Source organism: Gymnogyps californianus, chromosome 18 (genome assembly GCF_018139145.2).
Source record: "Gymnogyps californianus isolate 813 chromosome 18, ASM1813914v2, whole genome shotgun sequence".
Taxonomy (NCBI): Eukaryota; Metazoa; Chordata; class Aves; order Accipitriformes; family Cathartidae; genus Gymnogyps; species Gymnogyps californianus.
Genome location: NC_059488.1, coordinates 4,011,533 through 4,038,170, shown reverse-complemented (window position 1 = coordinate 4,038,170; position 26,638 = coordinate 4,011,533). Strand labels below are relative to the sequence as shown.

The following is a 26,638-nucleotide window of genomic DNA, read 5'->3' as shown; positions in this document are numbered from 1 at the left end:
GAGAAATTAAACATGTTTTTAAGTCCAACATGCTTAATTCTAACTGATTTGAGTGCATTAATGAAGAGAATAGGGGCCTCAGTTGCAGAGGTTACAACAGATATACCGTTGGGTCCTTCAGTTTTATGGTGATGGCAGCTCTGACTTTAATGTTGATTTGAAAATGTCCATACCTGCTAGGGAAAAGCTTTGCTTTCCAGAGAGATAAACACAGCCATAATTAATATATTAATTGCCTTTCGAGCTCTAAATGGAGAGCTGCCAGGCTGGAGTTTTAGGTTTGTTTTGATCATCCCATCACATTGAAGTGGTTGCCTCCATCCCAAATTTGGGTTGTCCTCACCAACATGGGGGGAGGGAATGATGGTCTCTTGCCCTGGTGGTCCTGCGGGACACGCTCTCCCTCCCTTACGCCCCCCAAGAAAGTGGCCTAAGGCAGCATCACAGATGCATGTGAGCATGCCCAGGAAGTCTCCCCAACAAGAGCCATGTCCGACGTGCCTCCTGCCTCCAACAGTGGGTCAGAAGGGATGGGGAAGCTCCCGGGGGCCGGTGGCCTCCTCTGGTCCTGCATCCCTCTGGCCGAGGGAGCTGCTGTGCTGGCACGTGCATAATGACTAATGAAGGCTTAAACATCTCGGGCCAGCCAGGGCTCTTCCTGGCCCACAGCAAGTGTTGCTGTTGAGAAAAAGCTGGTAGGGTGGATTTCCTGATGTGGTTGTCTTGTTTGTCTCCCCTCCCTTTGCTATATCCCGCTCACTGATTTCATGAGACAGAGGAGGGAAGAAGCAGATGGAGAAGCGGCTTCTGACGGTGCCGTAGGGAATGGAAGAGAAAAGGGGTGTTTTAATACGCCAGCATTTTGTTGAGCATCCTGAAGGGACAGCGGCTTTGTGAAGTCCCGCTGGTTCATCGCCGCTTTGCGAGGCTCGGGCTGGTCTCGCCCCAGTGCTGCACGGCATCCCATGTGAGAAGGAATACCCTTGGTCGTCCCCTCTCCCAGCCACAGCTGGGTGACTTGTGGCTCCTCAAGACAGCAGCAGCTCTTTTAACGTGGGCTTTTGTTGGGTGTTGTGGGGCTGCTGATGCCTGGTGGAGATGCCGTGGCAGTTTTGTGTGCAGTAGCCCTGATTCCCCAGATGTCCAAAGTGCTTTTTGTCCAGGCAAAATCACAAGCTCACAGACGATAAGCTGTGAAGTTTTGGCTGTCCAAGGAAAACAAGCCATCAGGAACTATATTTATATAAATGCCAGGCCGGCGTTGTTCATTACTTTGTGCATCACTATGAATGTTTGATAAAGCACTACATTATTTAAGGCGTAGCTGAGTTGTAGGCCAGTTGTTGACCAGGATTAGCTTTGAGATGATTTTTTTTACTCTTTTTTCTTTTTTTTTTTCCCTGATGCAAAATCTAAAAAAACCGATATGGTGGCTGTTTATTCCCCTTGGGAGACCCTGGGGGATCTCAAGTGTCCTCCCCTCTCCTGGGTTTCCGTGCTGGGTTGCATCTTGCAGCCACTTTGTGTGCAATGCAAAGGACCTGCGAGAGCTTCAGCTCTGCCCAGGGCCATCCTGCCACAGTGTCAGCATGGAGCAAAAAACTGCCACTGGTTTCTGAAGTCAGGCTGACCAGGAGAAGAGGGCGTGGGGTCTGGGATGAAGGAGAACAACCCCACAATGTTCCCCATTTCTGCTGGAAATATATAGATGCTAGCGAGCACTCGGGCAGCCCCTGGGATGCGTGGCTCAGAGCTGAGGCTGCTCCACATCCTGTCGCCTGCATGAGAGCGATGGGTTTGTGTCGGCCCGTGATGCTCAGTGCTTCTTCAACTTGGCTTTTAGCAGCATTGCGGCTCCGCTGGTCGGTGTGTGCGAGATGTTCTCCCCATCGGTCTGTCCCGGGCTTGTGGGTTTTATGGGGAGGGGAGCAGGGAGGGCAGCTGCAGTGCCAGCTCTTCGCTCTGTTTGCATGTCCTCTTCCTATCGGTCGTGTTTTACCTGGCTACGGTGCCGAGACAGTTAGTTTTGTCAGCTGGCTCCTAAGGAAGATGGATCGAGTCCGGGCACCTGCGCTGATATTAGGTCTGCAGGCACCTTCCAGCCCCATTTATCATTAGGCAGTGACCTACCCGAAGGACCAGCGGGAGAGGAAACTTATTAACAAGGTGCTTCAAATCAATCCTTTCTGACGGCCCCGCTGAGTTACAGCGTTTGCTGCAACTCACCCACCAGGTCCTGCAGGGTCTGGCAGTGCTCGGCCTTGCTGCTTTGCCTGCGTGGCTTGGAAGTGGTTTGCTTTTGATAGCCTGGGCTCTCCGGGCGTTCCCTCAGCTCCAGGTCTTCTCCTGAGCCAACAAACTGGCTCTCAGCTCCTTCTTTCCTGCCTGCTGCCTGCAGCCATGTGCTTCCCCATGTGGGAGATGGTTGGTCCCTGTCACTGCAAGGGGGATCCTTTTGGTGATGTTTGTGCCACGTGTGCACGGCTGAAGCTCCTTGGCCCCATTGCAATACGGGTTTTTGGTGGTTTGCTCTTCTCCTCTGGGTTCATGTCTCTCCCTTGTTCTCACCGGCACGTGGCACGGAGTTGCGTGGTACTGTTGGAAAAGGTTATCGCTGGGCGGGTTGGGTGGTGGCTTTCCTGTTTGGCTAAGAGTTAATTTTTTTTTACTTTTTTTTTTTTTTTTTTTTTTTTTAGTTTTGCTAATAGCGTACTTCAGCAAGGACTTTCAGTCTGCTCTGCAGCAAGCAGGTGTGGGGGGGGGGAGGAGGGGGTGAGGGCAAAGGGTTTCTACCATCGAGCATGCGTATGAGAGCTGCCGACGGCTCAGATGTGTCGGACTCTGGCACGGTCAGCGGGGTGAGCATTGCTGTGCATCACTTTTTTTTTTTTTTTTTTTTTTTTTTTTTTTTTTTTTTTTTTTTTTTTTTTTTTTTTTTTTTTTTTTTTTTTTTTTTTTTTTTTTTTTTTTTTTTTTTTTTTTTTTTTTTTTTTTTCACACTGGAGGGGCAGGGAGGGGGTGGTGGTTGGCTGGACGACGGGGTCACGTGCCACGTTTCCCACCCACATTTGCCAGCCGTAGCTGTTCCCTGCCCGTGCCCATCCCCAGGGGTGCTGGGACTCGCTCACACTCACCCGCCTCCTGCTTTACAGATGCCAAAGTGCTGCTGCCTCCAGGTTCATCCTCCAGTGGAGGTTCCTCAGCCAGGTGGGGATGGGGCTTTCTCCTGCCCTCGCTGGGTCTCTGCCCCAGCTGGCTCCCCAGGGCAGATTTTCCCCTGGTTTTGGGGAGTTGTTGGAAATGTGCGGTGGAGGTCAGCGCTGTGCTCCCGAGCCAGCAGCTCTCCTCCTGCCATGCAACATTAGCCCGGGCTGCTCCGTGTGCCCATTAGCACCAAATCGGGAAGCTTCCTCCAGAGTGTTCTTATTTAACTTTTCAATTATTTTATAACTTGAGGAGCATTAGCTGCTACTGAGGGTTTGCCCATCTTCCCCGCTCCTCTCTGCTCACTGTGTAAGCGAAAAAATTAGTGTCTCATAAAAAAAGGTAAGTTAAGGGTTTTATTAAAGTGGAGATGGTGGGAAGCAGAGTCTCCGGTGGCCTGGACCTTCTCGATGCTGGGGCAGGTGGAGACGGGGCAGCATCCCATGGCCAAAAGCTTTTCCTTGCAGAAGAAGAAATGGGGTAAAGAGACAAATCATAGAGTCATAGAATGGTTTGGGTTGGAGGGGACCTTTAAAGGTCATCTAGTCCAACCCCCCTGCAGTGAGCAGGGACATCTTCAACTAGATCAGGTTGCTCAGAGCCCCATCCAGCCTAACCTTGAATCTTTCCAGGGATGGAGCATCTACAACCTCTCTGGGCAACCTGTTCCAGTGTTTCACCACCCTCATTGTAAAAGATTTCTTCCTTATATCTACTCTGAATCTACCCTCTATCAGTTTAAAACCCTTACCCCTTGTCCTATTGCAACAGGCCCTACTAAAAAGTCTGTCCCCATCTTTCTTATAAGCTCCCTTTAAGTATTGAAAGGCCGCAATAAGGTCTCCCCGGAGCCTTCTCTTCTCCAGGCTAAACAATCCCAAGCTGCAATGCCCTGTAGATGCCAGGGGAGGGGTGTGGTAGAAGAGTCTTTGCCCCGTAGCAGAGCTGAGGGTTTCCTACTCAGAAGCAGCTCCTGGGAAGGTCAAACCCAGCTGGTAGCAGCCCCAGGAGCGCCGAGACCCATCTGCTTTTGCAAGGTGCTCGCAATGCAAAGGTGCGAGGCAGAGGCGGGGACCGTTGGACCGCGGCTCTTAAGTGTTTGATCTTTCACGATGTGTTTATAATTATATTGCATTATCTTAATTACCAACGTGGGAAGTCGGGAGCGTGGTGGAGGGAAGGGAAAGGAGGAAGATAGAAAGGCAGGGAAAGTGCAGGGTGACGAATAACTCGCAGCCTCCGTCGATGGGGCCACAATTGTGGTCGGAGTTGGAAACGATGCTATTAATACAATGCTTATTCATTTCCTATAATAAAAAAATGGAAGTGCTTTGCAATTACCCGATTCTGAATGAAATTAACATTCCGTGGCATTTTCCAGTAAACGGTTAGTTTGCACACATGAGTGGAGGCAATTAGCTGGGAAGCGATTGAGCGCCGTGACTGGAGAGAGGATGAAGAAGGGTGAGGGCAGCGGGTGCTGGGAGGGTGCTGCCATGGGCTCCGGCTGTGGATGCCCCTTCCCGGCGGGCTGGGTGTTCCCCCGGGTCCTGCTGGTTTGAGGAGCAGCTCACCCAGCTGCAGCAAGAACAGGAGCTGCAGATATTATCTCCTGCTCTCTGTAGATGGGGGGGAACGGCAAAGCTTTGCAATAAAGAGGAAAAGTAAAGAGTGGGTGCGTGGTCAGAGGGGTTGTGGGGTGCTCTGGTGCTCCCTGGGGTCCCTGTCCCCATTGTGGGACGCTGAGCCAATGCAGGTCTCCATCCCCCTCCCGTGCTGCGCGTCAGTCTCTCCTGGCATCCCCCCTTCCCTGTCACACGCCCCAAGCTTTATTAAAAACCAATGGAGGCTTTTTTTTTTTTTTTTTTTTCAGATTTGTTAAACTACTGAAAACTTCTGATCCTATCAGGGTTTTTTTCCCCTGCCTTGTACCAGATAAGGACTGTGCTGGCTCCGAGCCCGGAGCTGAGGGTGGTGGAGAACGGGGTAGGGAAGCAGTGATCTCATGAATATATGAAGGAGGAAAGTACATTTGTTCAGTTTCCTTCAAAGGAGACATCTTGAATAAAGTTTTATCTCTTCTTCTGCTACCCTCCCCCTCCAATTTGCAATTAAAATCAGCTTGTTATGTGTAAAAATCTATTTTTATAACGAGAGATTTATTAATATATATAACAATTATTAATGTATTAATATCTATGTATTAATACCTATGTTAAAAAAATTTATACATTCACTATTTTAAAACTCAACAAAAATGGCCGGGAGAGAAAAGAAAGAAAAAGTCAGGACTGAATACAAGCCTGTTTTCGAAATGCTCCTGGGTTCCCATATCCCTCTGTTGCTGCATCTGAAAACCCCTCTGTGTGAAAGAGCTTCTCGGAGAGAGATTGATCCTCCCTCGCGCCGCGTTGGCAGGCTGGGCTGGGGGCCAGCTCCAGCAAAGCGCGCGGTGCCACGTATGTCATTTCCCCTGATGGGTTCGCCTAAGGATGGCTTGGAGATGTATGCGTTGCAGGAGGTGCTTGGTCCCCTGATGTATGGGTATGTGTGGCTGTTTGTGCTTTGTTTTGATTTTTTTTTATATATATATATATATTTTTTAAAATATATATATATCCTGCGTTGGTTGTGTAATGCAGCCAGCAGTCTCCCAGTGTTTCTTGGACACGGTGTGCCTGCATGTGGCATATAACGTGGACTGGTGGAGAGCATGGGACTGATGGGGACAGAGGCTCTCTTGCTCGAGAGGTGGTAGAGGGGTTTGGTGGCTGGAGAAAGAGATGGAGAGGTGAAGGTCTCAGTCTTTCCCATGTCTTTGCCGTATCTACCGTGCTCTGTGGCAGGACGTCGCTCTCCAGATATGTTTTCATCCCAATATGTGTGAAGCTGTTGTACAGATCTCTCCCACCATCATCACGTAGGCATCGGTGTAATTACCTAATTTTATGCTAGTAAAGCTCTCTGCTTTCTGGAGCTTGGTACTGTTGAAAATCAGTCCACATCCCAGGTTCAGAACAAACACCGTTGCTTATTTCATGCTTTGAAAAGCAACAAACACTCATTATTTAGAGCTGGTGAGAAAACAGGGTTTCCACCATGTGGAAAACTTCCAGTATTGTGAAATTTATGCTCATCCTAAATAGGATCGGAAAGTCGATTTCTTGAAATACTTTGTAGAATAGAAATTTCCAAAGTATCGATCCAGAAACATCAAAATGAGCGTGCTGAAACTCAGGGGCTTGATTTGGAGGAAACCATTATAACGTTATTAAACTGTGTTACACATACCTGATGTTTACGTGGTGCGTTTTGGATGTGATGATGCATTAGACCTTTAGAGCCAGCGTCAGTGATTACTAATGTCCTGGTTTTGGCTGGGATAGAGTTAATGTTCTTCTCAGTAGCTGGTACAGTGCTGTGTTTTGGATTTAGTGTGAGAATAATGTTGATAGTATGCTGGATGTTTTAGTTGTTGCTAAGTAGCGCTTATCCTAAGTTAAGGCTTTTTCAGTTTCCCATGCTCTGCCAGCAAGCAGGTGGGCAAGGAGCTGGGAGGGAGCACGGCCAGGGCAGCTGACCCCAACTAGCCAAAGGGATATTCCATACCATGGAACGTCATGCCCAGTATATAACATGGGGGGAGTTGGCCGGGAGGGGCAGATTGCTGCTCTGGCATCAGTCAGCGGGTGGTGAGCAACTGCATTGTGCATCACTTGTCTTTTCTTGGGTTTTATTTCTCTCTTTTTTTTTTTTTTGCTATATTCCTTTTCATTACAATTATTATCATTATTATTACATTTTTATTAGTAGTAGTAGTAGTTAGTTTTATATTTTATTTTACTTTGGTTACTAAACTGCTCTTAATTCAACCCACAAGTTCTACTTTTTTCCCAATCCTCCTCCCCATCCCACTGGGAGGAGGAGGGGTGAGTGTCTGTGTGGTGCTGAGTTGCTGGCTGGGGTTAAACCACGACACCAGGAGAGGACCCTCCCCTGTGCTTAGAAAAAGCAGATTATTTGAAAAATACTGGAAGCAGTTGGTGAGAGGGCAGGAGATGGGCATGGAGGAGAGCTGGTGTCTGAGACGAGGGGGCTGCGTCCTACACGTGGCCACGGGTGCTGTCATGAATGCGTGCACAGGCCAGGAGGTAAAAAATCCCACCAACCTTGACTTCTAATTGCGCCCAAACTTTTCCATTTAATCCTTGATTGAGTTTGATGTGTTCTTGCGAAACACTGATTCCAGCGAAGCGGCATGCTCAGTCGAGCAGCTCTTGAGCTGCTCTGTGAGTTACTCCTTTCTCCAAAACTCTGGGAGCCTTTTAAGCACTGGTAATGTTGAGGAATCGATAGCTTGCCCTCTGACACTCAGAAATCGGAGAGAGGGATGGGAAAATCAGATGCTTAAAAAACTATATTTTTAAAAAATATGTTGTACTCAATACCTAGTGTGAGAAGCTCTAATAGAAGCTGCTCTTGCCTTTCCAGTCTTCTCCCTGCAGCTGTAGGAGCGCAGATGTTGTGTGAGGAGGACAGGGCCTGTCGTGGCTCCAGGGACTGAAACTTTAAGCCGAACACCAAAGACTGGGAGCCCTGGGGAAGCTGGCACCTTTGCAGACCTTAAGCCTCACCGCTCTATTTTAATACGCTGCAAAAACCGAGCCGTGGGGCCGTCCAGCTCTCCCAACTGCCCAGCGGCAGCACGAGGCGTTGAGCCTGGTTTGGGGAGAAGCTGCTGCCCTTCCCCTGCCCTGCCAGGGTCCAGTGCAGCATCGAGTGGGGCTGCCAAGTACTGGGTGGATATAGAGTCTCTGCGGGGTGCGGGAGCGTTGGCTTAGCCTGAGGGCAGTTCTCCAGTGGGTGGTACGGCTGCTCTGTTGGGGTCCTCCAAGGCCATGTCTGAAGACCCTAAAATATCTCAGTGAGGTTGAGGGCTTGTTTCCAAGGGTTATGGGACAATTCCACCAGCTCCATCCCGGCTTCCCAGCCTCTGCTGGCAGAAAACAGGTTGCACAGTCAAAGGGGTTTTGCAGTTCATTGTCCCTTGAGCTGGACCCTTGGGAATGTCCTGGGATGGTGGAGGCACCATCCAACTGCCAACCAGTGGAGGTATCCAACTAGTGTGTCTCTCGGATACAGATTATGTGTACAGGTTGTGGGTGGTTGCGCTGATCCAAGCCTGGGACTGTGTTTTGGAGAATCCCTCCTGTCCACTGAAGCTGGTGAGATACTAGTTTTGGTATCTCCCCAAAACAGCCCCCCATACCCAGCCCATGTGTCTGGGAAAGGTACGGCTCTCCTGGCTGCGCTGGGAGGCCCGTGAGGGCTGGAACGAGTGCTGCCGCTTCCCATCTCTGTTGCGATGTATTTTTACCCAAACATCACTCATATTGTTCAGTTGATGACTTTTTTTTGTTGCTGTTGTAATTTTAAAGCCAAACAACATATTTTCCCACTGCAATTTGTGCCAGCAAAAAGGAAGAAAGAAAGAAAGGCTATTGGTATGAATTGTTTTGTGGGAGATGTGCAAACGAATAGGGGAGCCATAAGGAGAGCAAATCACTTTCAAAATAGTGTATGGGGGTGGACAGGAGGGAGGTGTACGACAGGAACATGTAATGTGCTTTACAAAGGTATGGTGCCCTTCAGCTGCGTCCTTAAATTGCTGCCGGAGATGGAAGCTGATTTTGCGGAGGCTGAAGAGCCTCGTGCTTCCTCTGCTTCAGCTTGTTCTGGGGTTGTTACGCTGCCGAAGGCCCTCGCTATAGGACACGGTGAGATTGAGATCATAGCGTTGTGCCAAACCTCGGGGTGGATCTCACCACCTCTGCCAGGCTGGAGAAGCTCTCAACGTGGTGACGAAGGTGTGAGCTCAATAGCCCTGATGGATTTTTCTCCTGGAAACCAGGGATGGGAGAGAAGGCGGTTTGGCAAGCTTCGCTCAAGGAGAGAACGGTCCTGTTGCCTCTAAATCTGCGTCGTGTTCGGCCGTCATTGGGAGGAGCCGGTGCCCGGGCGCTGGCGATGTGGCTGCGTTGTGCTGGGGAGGGGATCGGCGTGCGGGCGCGGCAGCGCCGGGAGCCGCCGGCCGAGCCCGTGTTTGGCACGTGCAGCCCCGGGCGGGTCCTTCAGGGCAGAGCTGGGGTGTTTGAAGTTTTGCACTGCCCTGCGGTAGCGTGTGTTCCTGTCCTTTTCAGAACAATTAAAACCTCTGTGGGGGACGGGAATGCCAAGCACGCGTGCAGTGCATGCATGGCATGGCGGTGCGTGTGTGCGAACTCGAACTCGTGTTTGCCGTGCGGTTGTGTGATGCCCACGGAGGCATCGGTCCGGGTGGTGGGTTCCTACCCCTGGCTGTCCAGGCTTAGATGGCTGACTATGGAAATCCCCAGGTGGCAAAGCCCAGGTGGCAGTTTGCAGTGGACTGTGTCTCTTTTATGGATATGATGGACATCCCCATAGTCAACAGGGTCCCAGCAGCCTCGGTGAGTGCCGTGCCTCATTACATTATGGTGCATTGGTTTCTTCTCCCTCCCTTTTGTCACGGTTGGCAGTGCATGAAGAGTCCTTCCTTCATCCTTGACCCCTGATGCTCATTCAGTTGAAACCCAGCTACCTTTCATTAGTCAGCGAGGGTTTTCTCCATGCTGGCCATGTCAAACTGTGCTTGCTGAGATCATGTTGACAAGAGTGTTTTCTTTTTTCTTTTCCTTTTTTTCTTTTTCTTTTTCTTTCTTTTTTTTTCTCTCATTGCTCCAAACCCCCGAGCTCTGGGGCATGGAGAGGCCAAGGATGTGCTGGCGCACATGAGCTGTGCAGAGCGGTGAGATGCACCAGCTTTTTGCTCCCATTCCTGGAATAAGTATTTGTAACATCATCGCAAATAGCCGGTGACTGCAGGGACCCGCTCCCCGCAAAGGTAATGCTCCCCCCCTTGCTTTTGGCGCTCGCTCCACTGACGAGCGTGCGAGCAGATGCCTCTGGATGGATGTGCCGAGCATGGTGGCCAGATGGGGTACGATCACCGCAGTGCTGATTACTCCCATCAGCTGAGCAGGGACCGTGAGAGAGCTGCGACCTCGCCGCGTTTTGTTGCTCGCTGAAGGCACGGCCCCCTCCTCCTCCCCTCCCGCGCTCTCCTTCTGGCCTCCTTTCGGTAAATAAGCCTCAGCCACACGGTTCCCCAGCTCCCTGCTCCGCTTGCACACGTTCTATATCGCACAGCCCCGAGGTTCAAATAACTTGCCATCTGTTCGCGGGGAGGCCCTGCTACGCTTGCTCCCGGGCGAAGGAGCTGCGGGGACGGGCTTCCCCCCGCAAACACGGTGGCGGGGTGCTGAGCCGCACCGGTGCTGCCGCAGCATCCTTCCCCGGCGCCTCGGAGGAGCCATGCAAGAGGGGTTTGGATGTGTGCTGTCAGGGGTGGGACTAGGTGCTCTTTGGAGACCCTTCCCCACGCTTGATTTTTTTTCCCCTGTGATGCTGCTTGCTGGAGCATCCGACACTGCAGGATCTGGCTGCGCCTGCTGTAAATGTAGGGGACTTTGGGGAGCTCTGCCTTTGATCTGTGGTGCCCGGGGGAGCCTGGTGTTGAATAATTGGAAGACGTAACATAGCTGGTCCCTTAGGCCATCCTCTCCCTGGAGCTCTCCCGAAATGGTTCCCACCTTCGGTGCTTACGCAGGCAGCGGGTTTGATCCTCGTCTCTCCATCGCCCGGTGCGGCAGCGCTAGGTAGATGGATCTTCTCCCGAGCCCTCCCGATGCACCTGCACCCACGGGCACAGCAGCCGGTCTGCTCTTCTCCGGCGCTCCCCCTCCCAATGGCCCCGGCAGATTTCGGTGCCTTCTCTGCAGCCTGTGGGGGTAGAAAAGCACCCTGGGGTGGTCTAAAGCCTCTTGCCCCTGGGGAGGCTGAGGACATCACCTTTGGGATTGGGGAGAAGGAAGAGGGAGCTGCTCCGTGGGCTGGCGTGGCACTGCCTGCGGCATGGGGCGGTGGGGGCTCTGCCCTCCCTGTGGCATGGGTGGCTGTTGGAGGATTCTGCTGCAGACTCCGCATTTAAGTCAAATCCTTGTCTAGGATTACAAATGCCTCGTCCTGCATGGCTAACTTCTCATTTCACACTAAAATGGCCCCTGCACCACGCTGCAAAGGGAATTAGAGTACATGGTCTGGGGCAGTTACGCACCCTGAGCTCACCGGGTGCCCGAGGAGCTCCGTACAGATCTGATGTGTCTCTGGACCCAGGAGATGGGGTGGGGTGATGCATCAGCCTCTAACTCCTGGCAGGCTGGGGAGCTCCAAGGTGCTCACTTATCCCTTATCCGAGCGGGATGCAGGGTGGCTATAGGGCCGGTGATCCCTGCCAGCCCTACACGGGCACACTGCAGGCAGAGGGAGCTTCAGGAGCTAATCGGAGGGACCTTGTGACTCTCGAAACGGAGGCAGGACAAGAGGTTATGTTCTGCTAATGAGTTTATTCAAGGAGCTGACAGGGGCCAAACTGTTTGTTAAACCTGGGAGACCTCTGTGGCCTGCAGAAAGACAAACTTTTTGATCCTGAATTTCATCTTTGCTCTTTGCGAGTGGTTTCATGATTTCCCGTAACAACTGCCCGTTGTGTGGGTGAGCGGTGAGTTTCGTAGGACAATTCTGGGGGTTTTTTTTGGCGTTACTGGATAGAGGGTGTGTGAGAGCAAGGAGGGGAGTTGCTTAAGTATCAGCAAGCTGTGATGTGCCGTGGGGTGTTGCAGCAAGCTGTTTCCTGAGCTCGGGTGCTGCTGCCCAGCGTGTAAGCGCAGCCCCTGGAAGACCCCAGGGATTCCTGCTGCAGCTTGGAGCATGCCCGGACCGGCTGTACATCGTTTGCCTGGCTCCCACCCCAGCCTTGCCCATTGCTCCGTAATCCCAAACTTGCCTGCTGGGGAGTACCCGACCCCTCAAAAGGCTGCCAAGCCTGGGGTTTGCCTCCGAGCTCCTGGGGCGGATTTAAACCCAACCTGAAGCCAGCTCAGTGCCCGGCAGGTCCCTGTGTGTTTTGAAACCCTTCAGGCTGTAACTTGGATAAGGGCACGATGCTTCCAAGTGCCCTGTGTGCACATGGGGGAAGAGGCAAGGAATAATCCAAAATGCTGGAAAGCAGCATGAAAAATGCAATTTCCGTAAACTCACAATTTTCTAATTTCTGTGGCTTTGGTAAGACTTGGAAAGCGCTGGATGGATCCCCATGGGTGACTTCGGAGGGCAACCTCAAGCTCTGTCCCGCCTTGGCAGAGCTCTTGCCCAAGGACTCGGCTCTGCCTCACACTGTCCTCTGCGAGGAAGGGGTTGTACGGGCAGCGGGGACATGGTGGCCAGGTCCTCTTTTAACCGCAGTCCCTTTGCCGGTGTTGCAGCTCCCGAGGTGACGCAGGAGACGGTGGAGTCCCTGATGCAGAAGTTCAAGGAGAGCTTCCGCACCAACACGCCCATTGAGATCGGGCAGCTCCAGCCTGCGCTGCGCAGCACGTCCGTGGGGAGACGGAAACGCCGGAGCCGGCCCCGAGGTAGGCTGCCACGGTCACCGGCTGCTCCTCCGGTGCCCTGGGTTTGGCCACGTCCAGAGGAGTTTGGCTGGGGAGGAAGGCAGGAGCTCCTCACCCTCACTGCTGAGCGTGGGGACCCCGGAGCTCCTCCACGATGGGGTGAAGAGGGGCAAACCCCACACAGCATCCTCTGGATGGTCTGGTGGAGGTGCTTGGGAGTGGTGTCACCTCGTGTCCCCCCCTGGGATTTATCCAGGTCTGCTGCAAGTCCAGGGTCCCTGCCGGCTACCCCGGCTAACTGAGGTTTGTTGGGAGTGAAATACAGTTTCTTGGTAAGTTTTTATTTCGGAGGAAGGGGTGAAGTTCATTTTGGCTGTAACTCACACCCCTGGGACCTCTGTTCTCTCCACTTTCCCAGTGCTTAGGGGTTTTTTTGGACTTTTTTTTAGGGGTCACACAGAGGGTGGGAGCAGCATTGATGGCTCTAAAGGCTGTATCGTGCAAAAGCGTGCTGGAGGCTCCTGAGTTTTATTTGTAGCCGTGATGGCCGTTGCCAGCTACACCAGAGCAACAGGAGGAGGTTGGTTGGAACGGCCCCGTGAGCAATATTTGGTCCTTGTGTTGCCTCTCAGCAAGGAAACTGCCTCCTCTTATTGCTATTGCTGCTTAAAACGGTAATGGCTGCGGGTTAAGCGGTGAGCACCGAGGCTATACAGAGGGTTTGGGTCCAGATTTCCAGCTGGGGAGGAGGAGGAGGCAGTGTCGGGGTCCCTCCAGGGATGATGGGCAGGGGAGTCCCTCGACCATGGTCTGTCTGCCCAGCACGCTGTGGGTCTTTGTGGCAGTGCTGGGAGCCGGGAAGGAAATACTTTTCTTTCTGTTTACTGTTGGTTTTGTTTTTCATTTATTTATGAGTCTGAAATGTGATCTTTTATTCTGGATACATTTTCCTGCAATACAGGCCTGGAGAGGGCTTTTTTATTATAGCTCTGCCTATAAATTATTCACTTAGTGTGAAGAAAATGTTCTGACTCTTTAACTGGTTTAAATTATTTGGTTTGTTTTCTAGTAGTTACTCAAATACGTATATCTGGATTTTAGCGTGTGTGTGGGTGCTTTGGGGTCCACAGTGACTGTCTGGTGAAGTTTCCCTGATTCCCTGCTCCAGCCTCTTTTTTTTTTTTTTTTTTTTTTTTTTTGGTTTGGTTTGGTTTGGTTTTATTTCACTTTTGAACTGCCTGAAGGTAAGAGGCTTTTTGGTCACTAATGGAGCAAGTCAATTAATCCTCGTAGCCGAGCTTAGGAGGAGACATGATGCCTGGCTGCAGGCAGAGCCTCTGGCTGCATGGGAGCAGAGTGTGGCCCCGAGCCAGCCTGTCTTGTCCCCCATCTCCGGGGCCACGCACCCTCCATCTCCCACCTCCCTGGGCTGGTGCTCCCCTGCCTCCTTGCAAATCCCCATCTGCACCATTCCAGACTGTACCCAGGGCAGGCAGAGGTCTTCCCAACCCTCACCCCATCACCCCTGCCACCCAGGGATCCCTCTGCCCATTATGCGCACGGGAATAGTCAGTGGGTACCAGGACAAGAGAGCCCTTGGTTGCTCTCCATTTCTGCCCAGACTTGTGTTTCCTCAACACGAGGGTTGGAGACCGGCTTGCACCCAAGGTCTGCTTGGGATGAGGAGCTGAATTTCCCCTCTGGCTGCTGTGCCCCACTTGGCAACCCACTCATGGTGCTCAGCGAGGTCGCCCTCCATCCCTCCCTGTCACGGCCGCCAGCACAGGCAGTCCTCAGCGGCACGCTGTTAAAGCTGGGCTGTCCGGCAGGTCCCCAGCAGCAGGCTGGGCCAGACCCGTGTTGGAGAAAACAAGTTGTCTCCCTTGGGACTCTTGCACTGTTCCTTGTGGGGAAGGGACCCCCTGGGAGCCAGAGCATGGCCAGCTGCAGGGTCACAAATCTTCCCTGCCATGCCTGTCGCTGTATTGTGCTCTCCGGCTGTCTCCCGGGGCGTTGGGCGTGCGTCTCAGGTACGCCGGGACGCCTGCTCCAGCAGCCCAGTGCCGGGCAGGCTCTCACATGCCCGAGTCATGGGGCTGGGGAAGGGCTTCAGGGGCAGGATGCAGGTGAGGGGAGGTGATGGGTACTGGCACCTCGAGCTGCTCTGGTCCTGAGCTGGTTGCAGTGGTCCCAAAGGTGCTGTAAGATGGGTGGGGATGTCCCACTGAACCCCCGTGCTGCAGGGCTCGGCTCCGGTAGAAGTGAAGAGGATGGCTGGAAGGGAAGGGGCCAGATTAGCTGGGAAGGTGCTGCCGTGGCTGTTCCCTTGTCTGCACCAGGAGCAGGATGGGTCCCCACGGTGTTGGTGCCCAACCTACTGTGGTTTCCTTGGGTCTCTGTTCCTCCCAGCAGCTCCTCCACGGGTGGTTGTGTGTGCTGTGAGAGATGGTGGGGAGCTGTGTGTGACCTCAATTGCTCGGGGCGTACCGTACCCCACGGGCTTCAGGAGGGGACGGTGACTTTGAGTGTCTCCGCTTATGGGAGCCCTCACTGGCACACTCTAGAAAAAGATTTTAAGGTCTCAATCATCAGAAATCAGTGAGCAGCCCCAAAAAGCAAGCCAGTTCCAGCATCTCCAGTGGAGATCTCACTCCCCACAGCCCCATCCCATCCTCTTTTCCTTTTAATTTAAATTTCTTTTTGCTTGCGAAAGCCATGGCTGGGCACTGCTGCTGAGGCCGTATCCACGCCTTTCCCTGCACCTCTCCTGTGCTGGAGGTTTTGTTTTTACAGCCTGTGGTCCCTCTGGCAGGCGGGCGAGTGGTTGGAGTGCTATCGAACATTAAGGTTAAACGATGATATCACAACTCACAATGTTTGCATTTTACATCCAATTGCTAACACAAACCCTTTGCCTCATTAATCCTTTGCAATCCGTGGGTTTTTTTTTTCCTCCCCCTAAATGAAATTGTCCGTTTGGGATGCATTTATTTCCTTCTAACAGCCGCGTGACAGTTCCGCTGATGGAGTTTGCGTCCAACTTTGTTACTGGGTAGTGACAAGTCGGCCTGATGGATGCATGCGTGTAATTATTTTCTCGCAGTTCGATTTAATTAATGCTTAACCTCATCAGAGCCCTACAGCTGGAGCACCCTCCCTGCAGGAACCGAGCACAGCAAAAGGATTCCCTCCTTTATGGAAAGGCTCCGAAAGGGCTCCGAGTGCCGCTCCTGCAGAAGGATGGGATAAACCAAACCAGAAAACAAACAACCTGATGCCCCAGCCCAACAAAAACAAATCTGGGATAAGCTTTGCCTTGCTTCGCTTCCCTGCACTAAGTGCATTTAAACTGCTGCCTATTGCTTGTCATTAAATCTGATTCTGCACTAAGTGTTTCTAACAGCTCTGGGAAAGGTCGTATTTTGCCGAGAAGATCGACTTTAAAAAAAAAAAAAAACAAAACAAACCACACCACCCTCTCCATTTACAGTACCATATAACTTTATTTTGTCTAATGCCTTTTTCATACAAACTTTCTCCCCAAACACTTTTATCGACTGAAGCACATTTAGAGTTTATAAATAATAGAGGGAGAGCGAGGATGATAAGAGCCGAGGTGCAGGAGGGGTGGGCTGGAAGGAGGATATCTCCGCTGAGGGCTGGCAGCCCGGGAGGGAAGGATGCTGCGTCTGAGAGGGTCTGGATTTACTGGTTCCCAAAATGCAGCCAGGCTGGTACCTGGAGCATCCCAACCCAGCTGCATTGGAGCAAGGCTTAAACCGGGACGCGATGCCCTGGGAAACGTGGGGAGAAGCAGCGGTGCAGGGACCGAGGATGCGGGTTTGGCCGATGGACCACCCTGCGCGCCCACCCCAGGGGCTGGGAGATGGCCTTGGGGGAGGCCGGTTTGCGCAGAGAGGGGGTCTGGTGCCCTCTCCTGGGGCAGGCCTTTAAAAGCACCCTGGCTTTGAGAATAAATAAGCGATTAATAGATCCTGCTGCCTGAGACGGGATGCGCTGTTTATCAGAGCTGTGGCTTCTTGTGTTCTAGAGGTCTTGATTGTGCCGTAAGTTACCCAAAGTTACCCTAGGGAGGAGAGCCGCAGCTTGGCTGGGCTCACCCGTGGTCCCTGCTTTTGCCAGGACACCTCTGCCACCCGCCTCGCCCCGTCCGTCTGTCCCGCGGTGCCCATGGAGCATCGCGTTTTGCTGGTGAGGCTTTTTTGGGGTTCAGCCGGGATCTCTCACCTCATCTGAGTCAAAGCATCACGTCCAGCTCCTTGAGTTGGTCCTTGGTGGAAAACAAACCCCTTCACAGCTGTGCAAAGGCTGCCGTCTGGGATCAGTGTGATCCCAGTTTTCCATGGTGGAAGCCGTGGGGCTGTCACCGGGTTGTTGCACCACCTGCCCCGGTGTAGGTTTTTGAGCATAGGCAGAAGGAAAAGGGAAGATGAATGAGGAGGAAGAGTTTTCATCAGCTGAAGCCAGTGTGCGTGCGTGCGTACCCCTGCTGCAATGACAAACCAGAGCAGAGCGCTTCATTTTTAAAGGGCTTTTTTTCTTTATCTTTTTTTGCATTGACTGGATACATTTCAAAAGAAAATGTTGGCGTATTTTTTTTTCCTTCCTAAAACTGCATCTGATTTACCTTTCCCTGGCCATGTTTGGTTTTTCAGTTGACTGGTGCTCTTTTTGGGGGTAAATTAATTAAACTGAAAAGTTTTGCTTAGCTAATTGTATAGCTCTGCACCGCCATGCCAGCCCTCAGCGCACGGACCTTGCAGCAATGCTGGGGAGGTGGGGAGGGGACTCCTTATCTGGTTTTTACTGGGAAGTCTGGGAGCAGAGGGCCTTGTTGGACACCCAGGAGACTGCGTTGCATGGGGCAAGTGAGCGTGGAGGTGGAGTGAACGAAGACAGTTGAGCAGGGAGGTCGTGGGTCTTTAACGCTGCGGCGTGTACAGGGTTTGGCCCTTTTTCTGGAGGGGAGGGATGGAGAAAATCCTTTTGCATTGGCAGTGGGGCTGTGGCTGCGGGGCAGGGGCATGCACGGACACAGGTGGCACTGCTGGGGACAAATACGAGCTCCCACTTCTATTATAACATCCAGCTTGGAGGGATTAAGTATCTGAGGTCAGCCTGGCCTCAGACAGGAGTTATCCAAGTAGCTCCTGTTATAACTTATTTCTTTATTTTGACTCAGTTTTGATTCGTTTTGTATCCACAGTTGTTTCCCTGAGATGCTCTGTAACCTCCTGGCTTTGGGGAAGGGACTTAAAATGTCAGGTTTGCCTTTTTTTTTTTCTTTTTAATGACAAAACTGCACCCTTAAAAAAATACACATGGCTTTACCTAACAAAAAGTCTTTGGGGATGACGGAGCCTCTAATTCCTGAATTTTATTTCCTTAGTCCCCATTTAGCATTAATGCTACCAGCTTTAATTACACCATAACGAGAGGCGTTTGCCTTGGCACCCCGCCTTGCTCCCCACTAAATTAATGTCGCGCTCAAAACGAGCACCCTGCCCCGGCGCATGGCTGAGCTGCGATCTATTTGAACGGATTAACGAGTTTGTAAATCTGCAAACAGGATTAGAAACGAGAGCATCTTCCTTGAGCTCCCCCCTCCTCGCCCGCGCCCCCGCCTCCTGCCCCACCGCCTGGGACCAGGCGGTGGGGCAGGAGGCGGGGGCGCGGGCGAGGAGGGGGGAGCTTTGGTTTTTCTCATATCTAAATAGCAGGAGTAAACTAGGTGTAAAAGGGGGTGTAGCTCCTTGGGGGAGCCGCTGCAGAGAGTTACCGGTGCATTACAGGTACCCAGCGCTGCGAAGTTGCTGTTTCTCTGTCCTCTCTCTTTTAAGCATCTTATTCTGCTTTGTAATTGGTCGCGGCGATCAGGATCTTTTTTCTCTTACTTGGTGTTTTTCTCCCTCTTTTTAAAGAGAAAAGGAGGGCTGAGCAGGCAGGGCTTGCTTGGCTTTAATTGGATGCTCTCCCTGTTCATCCCCATCAGCAGCTGCACGTGGGTGCTCTCTGCTGTGAGCATCCTCGGCCCCATCGTGAACATCCTTGGCCTTGCCGCGAGCATCCTCGGCCCCGTGCCCTGGTGAGCAGCCTGCCACCGAGGCCAGCCGGTGGAGCTGGTGCAGGAGGTACTGCCCCAAGCACGAGCATCTCACAGGGATGCTTCAGCAAGATTTTGGGGCCAGTTAAACATGAAATCAGGTTCACGGCGGGATCAGTTGAGGATCAGCGCTCTGGCATCCTACAGGCTGCCTCAGCTGGGCTCCGGGACCCCCAAAACCACCGCCAAGATGCGTTCCAGCATTCTTGATAGCATGAAGGGGTAAAAGCACATCCCTTGCAGCTATTTCTCTGCCCTGGGCTTGTGTTTCCAGGCTGACCTCTGCCACCGCATGTTGGGTCAGAGGAGACGTTTCCGCTGCGGGCTGGGGACCTGCGCCGGGTCTCCCAGCTCCTGTATTTATACATCCTGCACAGTGCTGGGTAATCAGAAAATGCAATATTGCTGTCACCAGCTCTCCGAAGACATCCAGCCTGAGTAATTTAACATGTCAGCGCCATCCATCATGGAGACACAGCCGGCAAACAAAAGCGGAGCGGCCGGAGGGGGCTGGGACGGTGGCTGGTGGAGCAGCTGCTGCCTGCACTGGCTGCCCGCTGCCTGCACCGGCTGCCTGGTCACCTCGGCGGGGTACAAGAGTGGAGCGAGCACCAGAGATCACTGCCTCTGTCCACCCCCGGCCATCTGCCTGCACAAAAGGGACCAGGTCTGGCTCATGGGAAGGTGGCAGAGGGACGTGCCATGTCCTGCCTGCACAGGCAGCATCCAGGTCCCTCTCCCGGGCAGAGGAGATGGCTGTGCCGAGCTCCGGGGAGAAAATCCTCCCATAGCTGGTGTCTGTCTCACAGCCCCGGGCACTGGAGGGGAGCAGAAGAGCAGCAGAAGAGCCCAGGGCAGCCCGTGCTCGGTGGGAGAAGGGGACCTGCGCAGAGCTGCAGCCCTGGCCAGTCGCCCAAGGGCCTGCGTTAGAAGCCCAGGTTAATTAAGATTTTCCTCGCTGATGCGAATAAGCCTTATTGGTTTTACTACTCTGCTGTGCCCTTCAAAACCCCAGTCCCTGGGTGCGGGTGTATCATGACGTCGGATGTTCGCTGTGATATGGGTGTCCGAAGAGGGGCTGGCGGTGGGTTATGGTTTGGGGTGCGAGTCTGTAAACCCCCCCAGACCCCATGTCCAGGTGCTAAATGCTGCTGTGTGCAAGCACTGACCCCTTCTGCTGCTTTCAGGAGGAAAGGAGCTGACAGAGCCTCTTCTTACCCCCTGCTGAGACCCCCCCCAAGGGCACTGCACGGCCAGGTCGGGGCATGGACGGGGCAGGAGCCACGTGCCGAGCTCCCGGCGTCCCGCTGGCGCCTGCCAGCCACTTCTCATCGTGGTGATTAAGGATTTCAGAGGGCAGAAGGCACCGCTCGTTTTCTGTTCTCCTGCCAAGAATTGGGGAAATTGTGCTTCTGCCTAGAATAAAGGATTTTTTAAAAACAGTAAAATATTTTAATGGCAGTTTAAAGGGCCACTGTCAACCCCTAGAGGCCTCTTTGCTTTAAACTCTGCAAGGATTGAAGGACTTCTGCCAATTAGAGTCTGTGTCGCTTTTTAAGTGTCCGTCACTCCTTGGTGGGTCTGGCGGCTGGAGTGAGCCGGGCTCCTCCACCGTCCCGCTCCAGCTCCGGGAGGGAGATGCCGGGTAAACCAGGGGCCAGCCCTGCTCCTTGCCACGGCTGTCGGTACCGGCTGCTGCAGGGATACATGCTGCTGGCCGTCATGGTGAGCTGGTGGAGCGGATGGGCCAAAGCGGGTGCTGAGGGAGGGGAGCCGGACCCTCGCCATGCAGCAGGGTCCTGAGTGCCCCCCGAGTGCTGTATTCCCCCCACGCTGCTTGTCTCTGCTGGGTTTGCTTTGAAGCAAACACCTAAAATTCACCATACCTCACCACGTAGGTGTCCTTGGGGAGAGCAGCTTCTACATTCAGAGGTTTTCTTTGTAAATACATTGCAATACGTTTGTAAAATACATTCCCGGGGGTAGAAAGCATCTTCTTACGTTCACGTCACAGTTGGCACCATGGGCTCTTGATTCTTGATGAGAGCAATAAGGAACCAGTGAAATCACGAGTGGCAAAAGTCCCCAGTCGCTTCTGGTGACCCCAAGCAGAGCCCCTGGGCCGGGAGCAGTGGATGCCGGCCAAATCCGGCAGCTCTGCCGAGGAGCTCCCAGCTTCCCCCCCCCGCTGCCCTGCATCCCAGCTGACAGGGCTGATTTTTTCCTCTCTGTTGCTTGCAGGTGGGATCGGGTTTGGACGTGCCAAAGGAAACTCTGGCTCAGAGGCGGACGATGAAACCCAGCTAACCTTCTACACTGAGCAGTATCGGAGCCGGAGACGAAGCAAAGGTACAAAATGGCGTAGGTACCGGTGATGCGCATGGGTGTAAGAGGAAAAAAATGGTTGAGCGCCTTGACTGTTTCCATAGGTGATGCTGTCTGGTACTGCGTGAGTCTAGGTAAGGACAGCAATACCAGTCTGTAGTGGTAAGGAGGTCCCAAGATGTGCTGTTTGTGTGATGCAACACCGTGCAGGAGCCATAAGTAGCATTTCCCGGTGATGTTGCTGAGGTTCTGGGTTTCTTTGATGGTTTCTAGTATCAGTTACATTACACATGCCCTGGCACCGCCCTAAAGCTGCACCGGCGGGTGGTGACCGTGGCCGTCACCGTCCTGGCACCAGCGTAGCTCTCAGGGATGGTCACCTTGGCAATTCCTTGCTCCAAACTCCTGTTTTCTGCCCTTTATTTCCCATGCAAAGCATCCGTCAGATGGAAATTTCCCAGCCTTGCTCTAGGCACAAAGGCAATTAAAAGGAACAAATTCAAAATGAAGGCTGGGGCAGGGATTTGTAGACTGGGGTCCCTTCAGGCTTTTTTGTGAGTTAGAGGAGCTGAGAAACTGAAATATCATCCCCGGTTTGAAATTAGTGTCTACGTATCCTCCGGTTACATCACGCTGGATTGTTTTTGTTCGGGACCCTCAGACCAAGCTCTTTGGCGGAGGGCAGGGCGAGCCTTGCTGCTGCTGCTGCTGCTGCATTTGAAAAATCGCTGTCAGGAAATGACTACGTTGGGAAGCAATTTAAAATTGCACAGTGGGTCTGCTCCCTCCATTTGTTTTCTGTATTAAGCCGGGCATCGGCAGAGCGCAGCACGCCAGATAGATGCCTGCGCCCACCTCAGCAAACGCGGCCCCATTCGTTTCAATGATTAGGCATTCCGATAAATGCTCGCAATGTGTTTATTTGAATGTGAAATTACCTCAACACCTCTGATCAGCTTGATGATTGCACATAGGAATAAACACACGCATGCACAGGGGTGTATTGCATTTGTTCCTGCCGAAAGGCAGGGCATTCAATTTTTTTTTTTCTTTTCCATGTGTTTTAGAACCACGAGAAATTCTCACCGAGTTTAAAATGAGCTTTTGATGAAAAGTAGGAGAGAATTTCTAAGTTAAAGTTACCCGTTGCAGTACGAACATAGCTGCGTCAAGGGGAAAATGATGTGCAAGAGAAGGAAGAAATCGGTTGTGTTGCAAACAGGGACAAAAGAAATGGTCCCAAAAAGTCACTGGTGCAGGGGGAAAATTTCTGAAGTGCTGAAGTAGTTTTTTCAGTGAGTCATTCTGATATACTGGGCTGGGTGTGAAAGTCCTTGGGTACTTTGGAAAAGTCACTGAAAAGTTTGGGTTTTTTTCAGCTGCCACAAGGGAAGGGGGAGACGGCGTGCAAGCAAGGTGTGGAAGACTGTGTTTTAATGAAAAGCAGATAAATCTTTACTTTCCCACTGCCTTGATGCCATTCCCCGTGAGGTCAAGTGCTTTGTCAGTCTCTCGAAACACACTTGTGCTGGATGCTGGGTACAAAGATATTCTTATTGACATATATGTTGGCTTTGGGTTGTTTGTTTAAGCTTCCTTGTAGGGCAAATATAAAGGAATAGATAAATGGGAAGAATTCCTTTCTTTTCCTTTGAGTAAGTTGTTGTTCACCTGGGCAGCTTTGATGGCGGGGTTTGAAGGGAATTCAGGAGGAAGAGCTGCCTCGCACGGTTGCACAGAGCTGGCTGTTAGATCTACGTTAGCATTTGAGTGATGCTGCGAGAACCTGGTTTGTTCGTGTTCGGTGGTGGTTAACCGAGGGAATTGTCTTGCATGAAGTCCCTATTGTATTTCCCCTCCTGTCTAGCTAAATTTTGCCATCGCTGCATCCTTGAAAGGAATTTTCCATTATCCTTTCATCGACTCTCCTCTCCCTCGTGGAAGGAAAGCAATAGCTTAGTGGGAAGTCACAGTACCAAACTCATAATTACAAGTTCAGCAAAGATCCATAATTGGACGAGATCATAACTCTAATGGAGAAGGATGCGTCGTCAGATACGGTTAATTCTTACAATGATGTTCCCATATCGATTTCGCCATGGTTGCGTGTCGTTGCAGGTGCTGTGAGATAGTTATCAGGTCCAAGGAGAGAGATTCCTTGGGGTTTCTCTCCTTGGATTAGTTTTTGCAGGATTGAGCCTAATTACTGATACTGTCAAGGCATTGATCCCAGCTGATGCAATGGGAAGTTTCCACTTAGGCGGTTCGTAGGTTCGGTTTTACCTCAAGCTTTGTTGAAGCCAGCTGGTTAAGTGGTCATGGGCTTTGTCTGCTGTAGAAGAGAGACTGCAGGTTTCATGGTGCCTTGGCAAGGTATATTAGAGGGACATTCCCGTAGGTAAATATTGAGCGAGGAAGAGCTTGTTCTGGTCGCTCAGGAGCAGCAGACCTGTTGGTATCTGGTTTTTAATGCTGGAACACATGGAAAAGTAAATCTGATCAGTCCGGGCACAGAGGCAGGGACGGCCGAGGCATCACCTTCTGTAGTCCCAGCACGCCGCACCACGCATCTTCCCAGCTTCTAGGTCTGTGAGATCCCCTTACACTTATGTTCCCCTGTCTTTGGAAAGTCTCCAGAGAAGTTAGAGTGGGGGAGAGCCTAAGAAATAACGCAGAGGAGACTTTCCTTTGCTGTGGAGCCTTGGTCCTTTGCTGTTGGGCTCAGCCCCATCTCTGGGATTTGAGCTGGGAGAGGCAATGCTGGCTGCCGGTCTCTCTGGGGAGCTGGCTCGTGCTAAGAAGTGCTCTGTTCATACCCGTCTTTAGCGAGGCATCCCTTTTCTTCACCACGGCCCTGTGCCTGTGCCCACGCCAGCTCTCCACCCTCTGCTTCTTTGTGATGGATCAGTGTGCCCTCTGCTGTGGATGGCAGTGCTGACGGCAGGGCTGGCGTGCAGTCCCAAGGGAGCTGGAATTTGGACTTCATGTCCTGCTTTTCCCAGCGAAACAAGTCCTGAGAGAGGCTGTCAGGCCACGTGGAGCTGCGTGCTCGGAGGCTGGAGGGACCCTCAGCTGGGGCCGGGGATGGCTGGTTTGCTTCTTCCTGCTGACCCTCCTTACTGACTCCATGAGATTTTCCAGAAATTAGGTTTTTTTGCAACCTGTTTGCAACAGGTTTGTGCACTCCAGGGCTCCGCTTGCTGTGGGGGCTGGCTTTCCCCTTTCCCACTCCCCTGGTAGAATCGGGAAGCATGAGAGCCTCCTTGCATGCTGGCTGTGGTACGTGGATGGCTCTTGTCTCCAGGGCTGTCAGTCATTGCACCTTTTACTAGTGCTGAAGTCTCTGCGAGAGAACTGCCAGTGTTGTAGAGACGCTAATCCAGATCCCCAGCTGCCCATCACAGGCGATATCAAGCTTTGACACTTACTCAGTTCCTCTCTTCTCCTGAGCAGCGTGGGATGTGTTCAGTCAGGTCCCCCTCTGAGTTCGAGAGGAAAATATTAGTAGCAAAAAACCCCCCCAAACCAGGGAGGCAGAGCCCCGCGCACAAACCTCGCTTGCACGGTGCATCGCTCCTGCTCCATCCCCCTTGCTCCGGGGTTGTGCTTGCCTCCTGCCCAGCAAAATATCTTCAGCTCTGGGTCTGACTTTGCAGCCCTGAGCTCCGCAGGTTGCATGCAGTGCCTGCCCGATGGCTATTCAAATAGAGAGAAAGATGGAGGGGGGAGAAAAGAAGCAGCATCATAACTCCAAGGCCATACCAGGCTCCCTGCAGCGGTGGGCTGGCCCCCGTGCTCTGTGCTGCCTGGCTCGTCAAGGACTCGGTGAGTCTAATGAGCCCCTCCGGCTCACCGGTGGGGAGGGAGGAGGCGCGAGCGAGCCTCCCCCACCTCCGTCTGCTTCCTCGGGCCCCGGAGCAGCTGCTCTGTGACACAGAAACGTTCCTGCTCTTTTAAAGCCCCTTCTAGGGGAAGGTCTCGAAGGGCTAAATGAAGCGTAAATCCACGTCGCATCTGGTCTGCAGGGCAGATGCTGTGCAGCTGCCTGGGTTAGGGGAAACTGAGGCAGGGAAAGCGATGGTGTTGTGTAGGGACCCTGGGAGGGGCTGAGCATCCTGACCCCGTTTGTCTCGGAGGCCCGGAGAGAGCTCTGGCCCCTCCTGCAGCCAGGCCGTTGTCTGAGCCCCTGGGACCTGCCGGGGGTCCCCGCGGCTGCTGGCGAGCTCCTGGGACCGGGGCTGATCGCTCCCCCCGTCAGGTTAGAAAGGTGAGGTACAGAGAGTTGCTGGAAACCCGGATACAAAGTGGAGCGCTGGGTGCAAGCGCAAAGCGATGCTGTTGATACCGTGATGGTTGAGATGTGCTGGAGGGCGCCCAGCACAGTGACCCAGCTGGGGATCGCTCCTCGAACGTCCTCAGCTGGCTGCTGCTCTTCAAGCAGGCTCTGGCATCTGCTTCAGCCTGAGCCGGGCCACCCCCTGCCTGCTCCTCCACGCTCGGATCTGGGATTGCTTCGCTCCTCTCAGCATCGCCTCTATTGCAGCCTGTTCAAAAAGGAGGGGGGAAATATCCCACCCTGTTTGCACGCATAGCTTTCGTCCAGGTGGTACCTGCCCATCCCAGCAACCTGCTGCCATCCCAGGAGAGCTCCCTAGCACCCCAGGGAAGGGAGGACGTGGTTTTGGGATGCCTCTCGGCTGAGGTCTCCATGAACAAGGCACCCGGCTGTTTCCATAGCATGCGGTGATGGTTTAGACAAATTAGCAGAGTCCAATTATGTACCTTGGACCGGTGTCAGCCGCGTGTGTGCATGCGCATGTGTGTGCCTTGCTGGCTGGCGAAGTCTTCTGAGGGCTGTTAGAGAAATGAGAAGCTGAGCTTTGATCTGCCTCTGTATTTGGTGTTTAAAACAAGGCCTTTTATAAGGGAATATTAGGTATTCGGAGTCTGTTACATATGAGGAAGCTTCGCTTTGATCCTCTCCTGTCTCCGGAGGCAGCAGACACTTATTATTTCATGGGGAACTAAATGAAATACAGAACAAAATTTGGGTACCGTTCTCTGTGCTCTGCCGGTGTCCCCGGCCTCGCCGGGGCTGAGCGAACACCGTGGGCAGCGCGTTGCCCCGTCTCTGCCGTGCTGCTCGGGGAATCGCCCCCCTGGGTCTGCACTGGGTTTGGCTCGCCATCCTGGTAACCTTCAAACTGGGGGAGACGCCATTGGGAGTCAAATGGGAGACAAAGGTGATAAAGCAAACACGTTGATTTGGGTTGCTTACAGTAGCAAGAGGGAGTAATATCCGTGCCTTGTGCTGTCTGTCTGTGCTCGGGGAGCCTTCTCCCTCCCTGCCGGCGCTGGCAGCCCCGTGCCGGCTCAGCTGCTGCCCGTCCCCTCCTCGTGCGGTCAGCCCCCGGCGCAGCCGGCCGTGCCTCAGCTTCCCCGGGAAGGGGATGCA

At 52.8% G+C, this 26,638-nt stretch overlaps 1 protein-coding gene across 2 annotated transcripts in view; it reads left to right on the top strand.

Moving 5' to 3' along the window:
- The window catches only part of ASTN2 (astrotactin 2), a 361,993-nt gene that overhangs the window by 99,217 nt on the left and 236,138 nt on the right, over positions 1–26,638 (top strand). For both annotated transcript variants that reach the window (XM_050908006.1, XM_050908007.1), the window contains exons 4-5: positions 12,606–12,755; positions 21,100–21,207. In XM_050908006.1, the coding sequence (XP_050763963.1) occupies positions 12,606–12,755; positions 21,100–21,207 (258 nt within the window). The remainder of the gene's footprint in view (positions 1–12,605; positions 12,756–21,099; positions 21,208–26,638) is intronic.